Source organism: Cebus imitator, unplaced genomic scaffold (genome assembly GCF_001604975.1).
Source record: "Cebus imitator isolate Cc_AM_T3 unplaced genomic scaffold, Cebus_imitator-1.0 Scaffold27, whole genome shotgun sequence".
Classification (NCBI taxonomy): Eukaryota; Metazoa; Chordata; class Mammalia; order Primates; family Cebidae; genus Cebus; species Cebus imitator.
Window position 1 is genome coordinate 7,305,307 of NW_016107342.1, and position 13,755 is coordinate 7,319,061.

The following is a 13,755-nucleotide window of genomic DNA, read 5'->3' on the forward strand; positions in this document are numbered from 1 at the left end:
ATTATTCTTTCTGCTAATATGTTTTGGTCTTTTTAATCTGGACACTTTCCTCAGCTATATAGTGATCCTTGATTGTATGTTCAAATTTATGTTAAAGGCTTTAGAAAGCTATTTTAGAGCTCTGTGAATATGGCTGGAAATCCCTGATGTCATCTTTAGGTATTTGGAAGGCTTTTTTCTAGGGCTAATAAGAGTCTAATAAGAAGAGAACTTCAATCTTCTGCCTCTAGGCCAGTGATTCTCACATGGGATGATTTGACCCCCTAAGAGAAATTCATCAGTGTCTAGAGACTTATTTGATTGTCACAGGTGGGTTGCTACTGAAAACTGGTGTAGAATCTGAGGGTCTTGTTACATCCTACAGTGCATAGACAGTTCCAACAACGAAGAAAAATTGAGTTTAAAATGCCAGCTTATCCTGAGAAACCCTGCTTTAAGGTGTAAATCTGATTGCCAGTCCTATGAGAACTATGTGAAAGAAGAGAGCTGGAGAGTCTCAACATTCAATATATAAACACTCTCTTAATCCTCTCCTCCCTTTCAAAGCTTTTCTTGTCAGTACCCTCACCACCTGCTATGTCTGGTGTCCCCAAGGTAGATTTCTTCTGTCTTACCCTGTATAGAAAATAAGCCTCATGGCCTCTGATGAAGTGGATTAAAGGTTTCTGTTTAATTTAAACCATGCTAGTACTGCAAATCTTTGTAGGAATGGTTTTCTCATTGAATTCTAGCCCAAATTAAAAGACTGGTTATTAAGTGAACTTGTTTTTTGTTTATACTATTTAGAGTATTGGCTGAAGAGACTGGATGACTTTGTACATTTTACTATATGCATAAGTAGAAAAAAAGACATGAGTTGAAGATTATAAACCAAAAGGCAGATGAAATCTGGCTGTTCTCATCCTTTTTTTTCTGTTTTATTCCCTCTTTTTCATTCCAGATCTTACCCAAAGTGCTGATCTTAATCAAACATGTTTTGGGATTGTACCTTTTCCTCATCTTTTCTCTAGAAAAGCTAATCTCTTTAGAAAGAACTAAGTTTACTTATTGGAATTCATATCACTATTGTCCCTTATATCCCTCATCCCCACCCATTCTTTTAACTCTATTTTAATCTTTACCTCTGTGCAAACAATGCAACTGAGGGGAAAGAAACAGTGAAAACTAATTCTGATGGGCTGAAAAACAGCTTAAATGTATTTTTCTTGCCTAAGTTTCATCTCAAAGGACCATAACAAAACTGGAAACCACCTACAAATTTCTCCTAATACCTTTCATTTTATATTATTTGACTGTTTAGCTAGCAAATCAAGAACGTTTTATCTAACTGAAGAGAAGCAAAGTTCTGACCTTTTGTCCATGCTTATTCTTCTTTGAAAAATGTTAGCTGTATAGAGTTAGGTCCTAGGTAAACAGTATTAGAATTTGTATTTTAACTTTTTTCTAATAAAGGGAAGAGGGTGGTGGTACTGTTTTTGGTGTTTTCTTCTGCCACCATCTGGAAAGAGAGCAGCATTAAACATCTTTTTAATTTACTAGGAGTTCTCTTCACAAAGTAATGCCCCCATCTGCTGGAGCTGTAGGGTTTTGCCTCAAAATAAGGCTGTTAAAGAAAATAATACATGATCATTTGTGTGTTTTTAAATTATATTTTTCAGTCTCATTCACGAATTTTACCAAGGTTTTTGTAGGAATTGTTAGCCACTTTCATCTTCTCTTGATGTGTTAGTTCTTCTTTTTTTTTTTTTTTTTGAGACGGAGTTTCACTCATGTTACCCAGGCTGGAGTGCAAGGGCGCGATCTCGGCTCACCGCAACCTCCGCCTCCTGGGTTCAGGCAATTCTGCCTCAGCCTCCTGAGTAGCTGGGATTACAGGCACGCGCCACCATGCCCAGCTAGTTTTTTGTATTTTTAGTAGAGACGGGGTTTCACCGTGTTGACCAGGATGGTCTCGATCTCTTGACCTCGTGATCCACCCGCCTCGGCCTCCCAAAGTGCTGGGATTACAGGCGTGAGCCACCGCGCCTGGCTTAGTTCTTCTAAACTAAGAAAAACTTGATATAAGTTAGTTGTTCTTGGAACGTGGTGTATGGAAAGAGCTGCAGTTGAAACAGGCTGAAATTATTTCACTTACATTTAAAAAATAATAAAATCTTCAAATTCAGCAAGTGAGGCTGGGCGTGGTGGTTCACGCCTATAATCCCAGCACTTTGGGAGGCTGAGGTGGGTGGATCACCTGAAGTCAGGAGTTTGAGACCGGCCTGCCGACAAGGTGAAACCCCCATCTCTACTAAAAATACCAAAATTAGCCGAGCATGTTGGCACACACCTGTAATCCCAGATACTCAAGAGACAGTGGCAGGAGAATTGCTTGAACCCAGGAGGTGGAGGTTGGAGTGAGCCAAGACTGCAACACTGCATTACAGCCAGAGTGCCTATAATCACCCTGGCTGGGATTACAGGTGCAATTTTTTTGAGACTCTGTCTCAAAAAAAAAAGCAAGTCAGTTAGATTCAGTATTGTCTCCAAACTGGATCTACATACCTACATTGTGTATTAATGAGCTGAAAGTAAATGAATATGTATGTGATGATGCCACTTGGAACCCCTTCTTGTTATTGATCTTGAATTCTTTCCTTAAGACTTCTGAGTTGCGCTTAGCAACATGACTTGACCTGCTGGTACGGAGACCAAGTAAAGATATTTCAATATTAAATGTTAGTTAAGCTTAATTTATTTCTTATTTTTAGACAAGTATTTATTAGATAAACATTTTACAGTACTTTTGTATTCTAGAGGGTTATTTTGTACCAGCTACCTTACTGACCATTGATATGCAAGATAGAAAAAATCACTTATCTCTTGCCTCTTTGATCTGTCCTTGAACAACTTTGAAACTAAATAAATAGGGCATGTTCACACCTGTTTTCTTTTGTAAATGCTTTTTTTGGTACACAGCGTTAATAGCTCCTGCTCGTCTTACTAGTAAGATGCTCATAATACTAGAGTATTTTTTATTATCCAGCTGAGGTACATGGTTCTTTTTCTTAAACAATTTGATTCACTAATTCTTATTTTTGTTTTTTCACCTTAAGGTAGCTATAGAAAAAATAATTTAAAATATATGTAAATATACTTTGTGCGTGCATATGTATTTTATTTATATTATATATATATATGGGAAGTTTATGTTCTTTTAAGTGACAAATATTATGAAATAGAATCCATTTTGGTTAAAAAGTATGTGTGTGTATATGTGTGTAGGCATGCCACATTTTTAACCTAATAAAAATTATAGGAATTGCTGGACTTCAGATATTTATTAAACCCAAGAGATTTTTTTTTTAAGATCTCAATCTTAGGTTAAAAAAAGTTTCTAGCTGTGCAAGGTACTTCATGTTTTCAGTTTAGACATTATTTTTCTATTCTGAAAAATGAAATTGGTAATCTTCTGCTTTCATGCCTTTTTTTTCAATTTTGTTGATTATTTTCACTCTGTAAAGACTTACATTTCCACCTGTTTTGATACTATAATTATTTACCATTTTTTGGTTTTAGTTCTTTATTTTAGTGGATTCAAAGCTCGTGTGTGTGTGTGTGTGTGTGTGTGTGTGTGTGTAAAATTGTGTTTTGATTTATGCTTTAATTGGCTGGATTTTGTTATTGAGTTCCCCGTATCCTCCCCAACAACACACTCCACACAAAGCTTTTTTTTTGTCTTTGTTTTTGTTAAAGAGGGTGTCTCACTCTGTCACCAGGCTGGAGTACAGTGGCACAATCTTGGCTCACTGCAGTTTCCGCCTCCCAGGTTCAAGTGATTCTCCTGCCTCAGCCTCCTGAGTAGCTGGGATTACAGGCGCATGCCACCATACCCAGCTAATTTTCCACTCAACGCTCTATTTGCTCTGTGTACTAAATAAATGCATTCTTATTTGATATGGCTATACCTGTTACCTTTATATGTGGGTGGCATCTTTGCTTGGTCTCTCTCTCAGAACTTTATACATATTATCACACCATATTTTAGCATTTTTTTCTCCCTTGTAGGTGGTTTTCAGCTTGGAGGCCCAACAAATTCTTTTTTTAGGCTTGAAAAGGCTAAAAAATTGGATTAGGATTTTTATCAATTTTCTTCTTTTCATATTTGATATATTGGTGAGAATTTGGGAGATTTTATTCATGCCAATATAGCTTTTAAGAGTGAGGTTAAAGTTAGGAGCCATGGAGAACTCCTGTAGAATTCTAGCCTTGTTTTGTTCTCTTTATTTAGGTACTACTAAGATATTTCTGTTTAACAATTTTTTGTTTTGCTTTATTAGATAGAGGAGAAAGATTCTCTGATTCCATTTTGTACCATTGTATCTGCACAATTCCTTATTGAAATTCCAGAGTTTCTGTACTAAACATGTGTTCCTTTTTGTGTTGGGAAGAAACTTTATGATCTTAAAAATAAGAACATCTACCAAAAAATACAGATTGTTTACATAAACATTGAAAGAGAAGTGAATTATCAGTCTTGAACATCTGGTATACTAACCATGTTCTTTCAGAATGTATTCATCTGCTATTTTTTGTCTCCTGAAGAAAAGTCCAGTGATTATTTTGATAACTTTTCAGATATTCACAGTTTTTTTTTGTTTTTTTTTTCATGCCACTTGAGACTAACTAACCTGATTGGGAATCAGTAGACCTAACAGCTACCACTGCTATTAAGTAAGCTGTGTCATCTTGGGCAGGTCATTTAAAATCTATGTGTTCATTTCCACTTCTATAGGTAGTACTGTTGTTTTTTTTTTCTTTTTTAAGGTCTTTTTCTTTACTAACACTAGGAGTTTATCCTTTGCTTTATGCTGATCCTGCCTTATCTGTGGGAGATACATATGTACTCATACACATACACCTATGTATTATTCCAACAAATTGTAAGGTTGTTTTGTTTTTGTTTTTGTTTTTGCTTTTGTTTCCAGATGGCATCTTGCTCTGTTGCCAGACTGGAGTGCAGTGGCACGATCTTGGCTCACTGATACCTCCGCCTCCCAGGTCCAAGCAATTCTCTTGCCTCAGCCTTCCATGTAGCTGTGGCTATAGGTGCATGCCACCACACCCAGCCAATTTTTGTATTTTTAGTGGAGACAGGGTTTCCCCATGTTGGCCAGGATAGTCTCGATCTTTTGACCTCATGATCCACCTGCCTCAGCCTCCCAAAGTGTTGGAATTACAATCATGGGCCACCACGCCAGGTCTATTGTAAGTTTTTTTTAAGATAGATACCAAATTTTATATTTGTCATCTTCCCCATAGTGCTTGTCACAGAGCCCCGTAATAAGTAAACACTGAAAAGTTGGGTTACATCGATTGAGATGGTCTGGCATTGACTTGTAGCTACTAGATTGTCTTACTAACTATAGTCTATGTAGAAAAAACATTTTATTTAATCCTTTTTCAAAATGTTTTCATTTTCTGTATCATTTGAAATGTCATTCCAGTAAAAATTTTTCTTTCAGTTTAGTGAAAATACATCTTTAAGCAATGCTGGAAACTAAAGCCATCTTTCCATATGCTTATTTGCCACTTGCATATCTTCTTTGGTGAAAGGTCTACTTATGTGATTTGCCAATTTTCTAATTTGATTGCTTCTTTTTTTATTATTGAGAATTGAATGTTTTTTAGATACAGATCTTTTGTCAGATATGCAGTTTGCAAATGTCTGAAGCTTATCTCATCTGTCCTGTCAGAATTGTCTTCGAAATATTTATTATGTAGTAGATACTTGACCATTACATGAAAGAGCGAGATGTCAAAATAACCTTTGGACTAAAACTTTATTTACGGTCAAAATTTATGTAGATTATAAGGTAGACACAATAGTGGAGTGTTTGCTGTTTCTTTTATGAATGATAGCCCGAAATGAAGAAAAAATGAATGATCTTAATAGCTTACCTGATTTATATTTGATACAAAGAGGCAGATTAGATACCTGCCTTGGAACTGTGGACATTTATTTAGCTTTTCTGAGTAATGCTTTCTTAATTCATGAAGTGGATAAAAATATCTTTTAATTCTAACAATACTGTAAGATAACTAATATAGTTCTACAAAATAAAACATACTGCAAAAGCCTTTTCTCTTTTTTACATTTTAATTAGCCTTATTTTCTAGGAGACAATTATTACGTAGTTCCTTGTGATTTCAGATTTTGGCTGATGGTGAAGAGCATCATAAACCAGCGTTGAGGATATTTTATGTTGCTAAAAAGGTTTTTTCCCTCTCATAACACTCATTAGGAAAAATAAAAACTTAAATGGAATAAAATAAAACTTTATACAGAAAAGACTGCTAAAAGGTATCCTAAGGCAGCTAAGAAGACCACTTTTCTTCTAAGAAAGAGGATGCTATTATTTAATTTTCAATTAGGAAGCCTGGAGCCGGAGGACTTTTGGTGACTGAGGACTAGGACAATACTGCCTGCTCAGGTATCTACTCAGTGATTCAGTAGGAGCCCTCCCAGGTTCCGAGAGAAAGCCACACCATCTACACACCTGATAACAGATCTTTTCTATGCATATCTTCATCTCCTGTACAGACCTAGGTCTTAGAAAAAGTCCAGTCTACCAAGGGACCAGATAGGGTTCACATCCTGCTATAGGCCCTGGTAACAAGGTCCTGTCAGGTTCTAGCTAAGCCCTCTGGAGGACAGGGCCCTTTCCAAGTCTGGAGCCTGGACCACAGTTGGGAAGTCTGTCACTTGAACAAAGATCTGCCCTCAAATTGACTTTCCCAGGTCTTGGGCCCCACTGGGATTTCATAAACTCCTGCCTGAATCTCAAGGCTAACAAAAAGACACTTTTGTCTGTGGTGGCTGTGAAATTATTGTTGCTGTTTGGGCCTCCACAAGCTGAAGATCCTCCTATTTCCTTTTGCTGCCTTCTTTCTCACATTATAATAATGTCAATCATTGGTGATTAGATGATAAATCAGGTTTTCTTGAGTTTTATGAGTTCTGGTGGTAAAAAAAAGTTCCAAAATGGCTTTCACTGGGCTAAATTCAGGGTGTCAGCAAAGCTGCGTTCCTTCTGGAGATTAGATAAGACCAGAATACACTTTAAAAAAAAAAAAAAAGTAGTTAACTTGATCTAAATCCCAGCTCTTCCATTTACAAGCTTTTCGATTTTGGTCAAGATACTTAGCCTTTCTGTGTCTTCTAATCTTAAGGGAGGATTATAATAGTAGTTATTCCATAGAGCAATTCTGAGGATTAAATGAGTTGATAAATGCAAAGCATTTGTAGCAATCCCTGATACCTAAGTAAACACTGCTTAAGCTGTTATTGCCTGTTAAAGTACTCCTATAGGAAATCAGTGCTAAGAAAATTAGATCTTATACTCAGAGGCATTTTTCTATGAGTATGGTACCCTTGAGGAGAATTTTACAAAATTTATATATTTTTCATTAGTATATATATTTTTTCATTCCAGTTATTCATTGCCAACTTTATTTTGGGCATTATGCCACAATGCTTAGAACATAAAAAAATCCTCAATTTGGAAACACTAGCAATCAGACAATTTTGTTTAAAATAATTCTATAATAAAGAGAAATACAGGCACTTATAAGTGTTTAAACAGAGGCATTTAACCTAGTCTTTAATGATTTTTTTTTTTTTTTTTTGGTGTGGTTGGTGAATTAAGCAAGAAAGGGAGGGTTTTCTATAAGGAATTATCCTGGGGATGGTTGGGTGGGACATAAAGAAAGCATATAAGTTAGAAAAAGAAAAAGAAAGCAAGGGAAAGTGAATAGAAGATTTAATGGAAAGAGAGGAGTAGCTCTAAAAACCACATACATGCTTGGAGGTATTATAGGTTCAGTTCCAGACCACTGCAGTGAAGCAAATATCACAATAAAGTGAATCACACAAGACTTTTCTCAGTGCATATATTTATATTTACACTATACTAGTCTATTAAGTGTGCAATAGTACTGTCTAAAAAAATGTACATACTTAATTTTAAAATACCTTATTGCTAAAAAATGCCAGCAGACACAAGATGGAAACATGGTGTTTGAAAAATGGTGCCTATCAACTTGTTGGACACAGAGTTGCTACAAACCTTCAGTTTGCTTTAAAAAAAAAAAAAATTACACTGTCTGCAAAGCACATGAAAGCCAAGCACAATAAAACCAGGTGTGCCTGAAGGGTGGTATGAGAGTGTTGAATAAGCCCGTGCTTGGACAAAATGAAGCCATTAAAGATTTGGAAGGTCTTAAGGTTTGATCATTTTTTACAGTTAAAAACTTGTATTTATTTTAATTCTAGAATAGTAGATTCTTAAGTAATCTCTTTAAGTCACTATGTTTATAATATTTATGCTAATTTTTTACAGGATTTGAATTTGCTGAAATGAGCAGTCGTAAATCAAAGAGTAACAACTTAATTCACGCAGAGTGCCTTTCACAGGTTAGTATGTATTTTCATTAATCTCAAGACCTGTTACCCTGTAAAGGTGTTCAGATAAATAGTTATCATCTTAACTTGAATTTTCCCTTTAACACATAAGAAGAATCACTCTTTTATCCTTAAGGAGATATCAGTACAAGTTTATAAGAAAAATCATCTGGAAGCAGAATTTTCCAAACTCTGTCAAAATTAAATGTGGACCAACAGATTTTGTTGTTGTTATGATTGTTCTCTACCCTTTATGTCAGTTCATATTGGTGTTTTTAATATTAGTGTTTTATACTACAATTTGATTTTATCCTTATTAAGGCTGGGTAGTTAGAATTCTAACTTTTACTTTTTTCTTTCCAATCTTGATGCCTTTTTACCACCTCTTCTTGCCTAATTGCCCTGGCTTGTACTATCTTTAAAATGTTGAATAGGAATGGGAAGAATGGACATTCTTGTCCATGTTTTCATCTTAGAGGGACAGCATTCAGTCTTTCACCATTATGTATGATGTTAGCTGTAGGACTTTTCATAGATGCCCTTTATTAAGTTGAGGAAGTTCTGTTACATTCCTCATCTGTTGAGTGTTTTTATAAGTAATGTTATCAGAAGTGCATACTGTATTCCAAGGGCTGGGCATCTCTCTGTATGTCTCTTCCTTAAGAAGCTTACAGTCTAGTAGGGAAATGAGCATGATATTTCTACCCTGGCATTTGTATTTATCTAGCTTGACCTGAACTACATTTAGTTTTTAAACAAAAATTAAATGTTACTGTTTTCCTTTATAAGACTTGGCTTTCTTTTTGAAGGAAGTTGTTTAACTCTATTTCTAAAAAAACAAAAAATTTAACTGAGATATGCTGTTATGTATCTTTGTATGTAAAGTGCTCGAATCCTTCAAGTACAGCTGAATTAATTTCAATACATGTATATACCTATTTAACTTCCATGCTAGATCACTTTGGGATTTGTGAACCTTCTAACTAGTCACTACAACTTTAATTCCTTAATATCTAGCTTATATTTTACATATAGTTACTGCCATTAAGAGACTTTAATGAGGTTTTGTGTATGAGTGTTTTTCTTTTTAAGGAAAGGGTTGAGTTTTTTCTTTTGATCTCATCTAGGTAGAGGAATACATATTATCATTAGTTGGGTACATATATATATGTTCTTTTATATATATTTTACAGATATTAGCTATTACCTGTACAAAGCCTATTTGTGTTATAGATAATTGCCTTTTTCAATTTTTTTTTTTTTTTTTTTTTTTGAGACCAAGTCTTGGTCTGTTGTTCTGGCTGGAATGCTGTGGTGTAATGTCAGCTCACTGCAACTGCAGCCTCCTGGGTTCACGCAGTACTCCTGCCTCAGCCTGCCAAGTAACTGGTATTACAGGCACCTGCCACCATGCCCAGCTAATTTTTGAATTTTTAGTAGAGAAGAGATTTCAACCTTGTTGGCCAGACTGGTCTTGAACCCCTAACCTCAAGCAATCTGCCCATCTTAACCTCTCAAAGTGCTGGGATTACAGACATGAGCCACTGCAATCCGCCCCCTTTTTTAATCTTTAAAACAGGCCTGCCACAAGGTGTCATTGTCCCTATTTTATAGATAAATAAATTAAAACTTAGTAAAGACTTAATGTTTAAAATTCATATAATAGCTTCTAGAGTCAATGCCCTTATTCTTTAACTTACTTTATAATGAACAAGTATAGATTGTTTTGTCCCTAGTGAGTCATTTTCTTTGTTTAGCCTCTGTACATGGAATAAGAACTCAAATTTATTTCTTTGATACATGAAGGATTAGTTCCATGCTATCAGCCTGGGAGAAGCAAATATTCTTGGAGGTTTTTAATTCCAGTCCATGGGGTCAAATCTGAGATAGCACCCTAAGGCTTTTGTCCCTGAAAGACCTCTTTATTAGCTGCAGATCCAAAAAAGGAATGACTTTAATGGTCCATCTTTTTAAAGACTGTGCTAGATTATTTGACATAAATTTTCATGACTAAATCTAAGGTCCTCGTTCTAAAGTAAACTCAAAATATAAAGCTCCTTATAATATTTTTTTTTTTTCTTAACTCATTCACCTGCATTAAAACAGCCCTTAAGTTGCTAATATAGCTAAAGTAAGTGATTCCCTCTTGTTGAAACCTTCCTAACTAAACTCTCATTCTTCCTATGGGACTTGAGATAGGTAAGAAGACCATTAATTTGAAAACTTATGAAAATGATGTCAGAACTCTAGAGGATAAGAATTTAGAGAGAGTTGAATTGATTCATTAATTCCTAATTCTGAGTATTGTAAATGTGCTTTCTCATTCATTTTTTATTTCATGTGTAATATTTTTATTTATATTTATTCACTTTATTTTCATCAGGTACAAAGAATTTTACGTGAAAGATTTTGTCATCAGAGTCCACATAGTAACCTGTTTGGAGCGCAAGTACAATATAAGTAAGTCTAGTTGTCCCTTTGACTGTTATGGACCTACTTACAGATGCCTTCCATGTTTGCAAAAATTATTGTAACAAATTTGTTATTAAATAAAGCTAAAAAAACCCTTTTATAGAAGTAAAAAATTTTGCCTTGTTTATGGAAACACCGCATATCATGAAGCAGGAGCAGATACAAATATATCCATAATGAGAAAGCTCTTTAACTTTCAATCTTGTTTTGTTTCTGTTATCTGATACTATGAAAAGAATTCTAACCATCTGGCTCTTAATACCCAGCAGCCGGCTATGGAGTAAAAGTCCAAAGTATTAGTAGGAAAAGAGATTTGAATCAAAGGGTCCTGAGAGTTGCCACTATTGTCCCTTGTCCCTTACCATCATAAAAATCAATATATTCCAAACTGACTACGTTTTTCACTTGAAGATTTCAGAGAATCAATACTGCTCTACCATTTCTTTTCTATTTTTCTATTTAGGACCATTCAGAGGCTAGGCCAAGTGCCCAGAGGGAGAGAAGAGAGGAAATTTCTGTGTATATTCAAATACGCCTTTTAAAAACTACAACCTAACAAATTATTCCAGCTTCATTTTGTAAAGTTTATCCTATTTATGTCATTTTAGACACTTAAGTGAGCTGCTAAAAAGAACTGCTATCCATGGAGAAAGTAACTCTGTACTCATTATTGGACCCCGAGGATCAGGAAAAACTATGGTAAAAGCTGTTGATTTCTGGTGTTTGTTGGCATGTGATCATTCTTATTTTATATGATACTGAAAATGTTTTCCATTTCATCATTTTGTAACATTTTACTCTTTTGGTTTTTTCTTTTTTAATCATAGAAGACATGTAAAGCTTTATAAATTAGGGTGGTATGCTTGAGTATAGCAGACCTTTTTTTCCCTTATTTGTCCTCCTAGTGACAAATTGTCAATTGATGTTTGTTCCAACTTGGTCTTTGTCCTTAAAGAAGTAGAGATTGCCAGTGGAAAAAGAAACTAGCATTTATTGAGCATGTACTATGTGTCTTGTTATCTGTGTTATCTCATTTATTCTTTACATCAATGCTGCAAGGTAGGGTTTTTCCCTTTGTTATAGGTTAGGGAACTATCATATCATTCATTCTTTTTACTTTTCCTACATCATTACTATTTATTGTTTAACCCTAACTTGCACTTACACAATTTTTCAATGCATGCTCACATCTTATATAATTCTTATCTCCTTTCCCTCTTTATCATATTTGCTTAGTTACCTAAAAAAAAATCTTATTTCCTCTTATTCTTGTCTTTCATATCCTTTATGTAATATAGGAGACAAATTATGAGTGTTAACTCTTGAAAGTAGTTATTTTCAATGCTAAGTAGTATGTGTAAAATGTGTTCTCATGTATTTTATGCAATACATTTCAATTTTTGACTAATGTACTTTAAATATGGATAAGTAAAATTTTTTTAGCATTTTAAGCAAGATATATTGAAATTACATTATTAAGATGAGTACATTAGGATTTTATTGTTATCACTCATTTCGAATATTGTTTAAAGTACATAAATTGAAAATTTACATCTAGATAATTTCTTTTAATATTTCACAAATTTTCATTTATTATAATCATATTTACAGTAATTTTTTAGTTTCAAATCTATGTTGAATTTGATTTAGTCCTCATATTCAGCTTCTATAATCACTACTTCTTTATTCTTGTTTTTTTATTATGCTTTTTCTTTGCACTTGAATTCACTGTTATTTTGGGTAGTTTTCACAAGAGGACTATGTGGAATATTTTAAATTTCAAATTTTTAAATTTAAGAAACAAAATTAAATTTTTTCCATTCTGAATTTTAACCATTCTAATAAATACATATTGGTGTCATTGTTTTTACTTGTAATTTCCTAATGACATGATGTTGAGTATCTTTTCATACACTTATTTTTCATCTGTATATGTTTGGTGAGGTATCTTATGCCCATTTTTAATTTGGGTTGTTTGTTTTCCTATTGATAGGTTTTAAGAGTCCTTTATATTTCTGATTTCAGTTTTGTTTTGCAAGTATTTTCTTACAGTCTGGGGCTTTTCTTTTCATAATATTAACATTGTCTTTGGCAGAGCAGAAGTTTTTATTTACTTATTTTTGAGACAGGATCTTGTTCTGTCTTTTCATATTATTAACAGTATCTTTGGTAGAATAGTTATCTATCTATCTATTTATCTATCTTACTTACAAGATAGGGTCTTGCTCTTTCACTCTTTCACCCAGCCTGAAGTGCAGTGGCATGATCACAGCTCACTGTAGCCTCGGCCTCTTGGGCACAAGCAGCCCTCCCACCTCAGCCTCCCGAATACCTGGGATTACAAGCATACACCATCACACCTGGCTAATTTTCTTTAAATTTTTTGTAGATATGGGGGTCTCCCTATGTTTCCCAGGCTGGCCCTGAACTCCTGAGCTCAAGCAGTCCTCCTGCTTCAGCTTTCCCAAGTGCTGGGATTACAGAGCTGAAACACTGTGCCCAGCTGAAGTCTTTGATTTTAATAATCTTGTCAGTTTTTTCTATCATGTATTATGATTTTTGTGTTGTATTCGAAGCTTTATCACCAAACCCAAGGTCATCTAGATTTTTTCCTGTGTATCTTTTACAAGCTTTATGGTTCTGCATTTTACATCTGGTCTATGATTCATTTTGAGTTGCTTTTTGTGAAAGGTGTAAGGTCTGTATTTAGATTTTTTTTTCTTTTTTTTGCAAATGAATGTCCAGTTAGAGAAAGAGTATCTTTCATCCATTGAATTTCCTTTGCTTCTTTGTCAAAGATCAGTTGACTGTGTTTGTGTGGGTCTCTTTTTAGGTTCTCT

The 13,755-nt window shown here is 34.5% G+C and overlaps 1 protein-coding gene across 11 annotated transcripts in view; it reads left to right on the top strand.

Annotated features, from left to right (window-relative positions):
- Positions 1-13,755, top strand: part of ORC4 (origin recognition complex subunit 4) — a 69,801-nt gene that overhangs the window by 21,509 nt on the left and 34,537 nt on the right. For 7 of the 11 annotated variants that reach the window (XM_037736601.1, XM_017523156.2, XM_017523162.2 and 4 more), the window contains exons 2-4: positions 8,382-8,455; positions 10,827-10,903; positions 11,524-11,614. In XM_037736601.1, coding sequence (XP_037592529.1) covers positions 8,399-8,455; positions 10,827-10,903; positions 11,524-11,614 — 225 coding nt within the window. In that variant the 5' untranslated portion in view covers positions 8,382-8,398. Of the gene's footprint in view, positions 1-6,205; positions 6,474-8,381; positions 8,456-10,826; positions 10,904-11,523; positions 11,615-13,755 lie in introns of those variants that run through there. The other 4 variants (XM_017523164.2, XM_017523163.2, XM_017523165.2 and 1 more) reach the window with 2 other exon arrangements.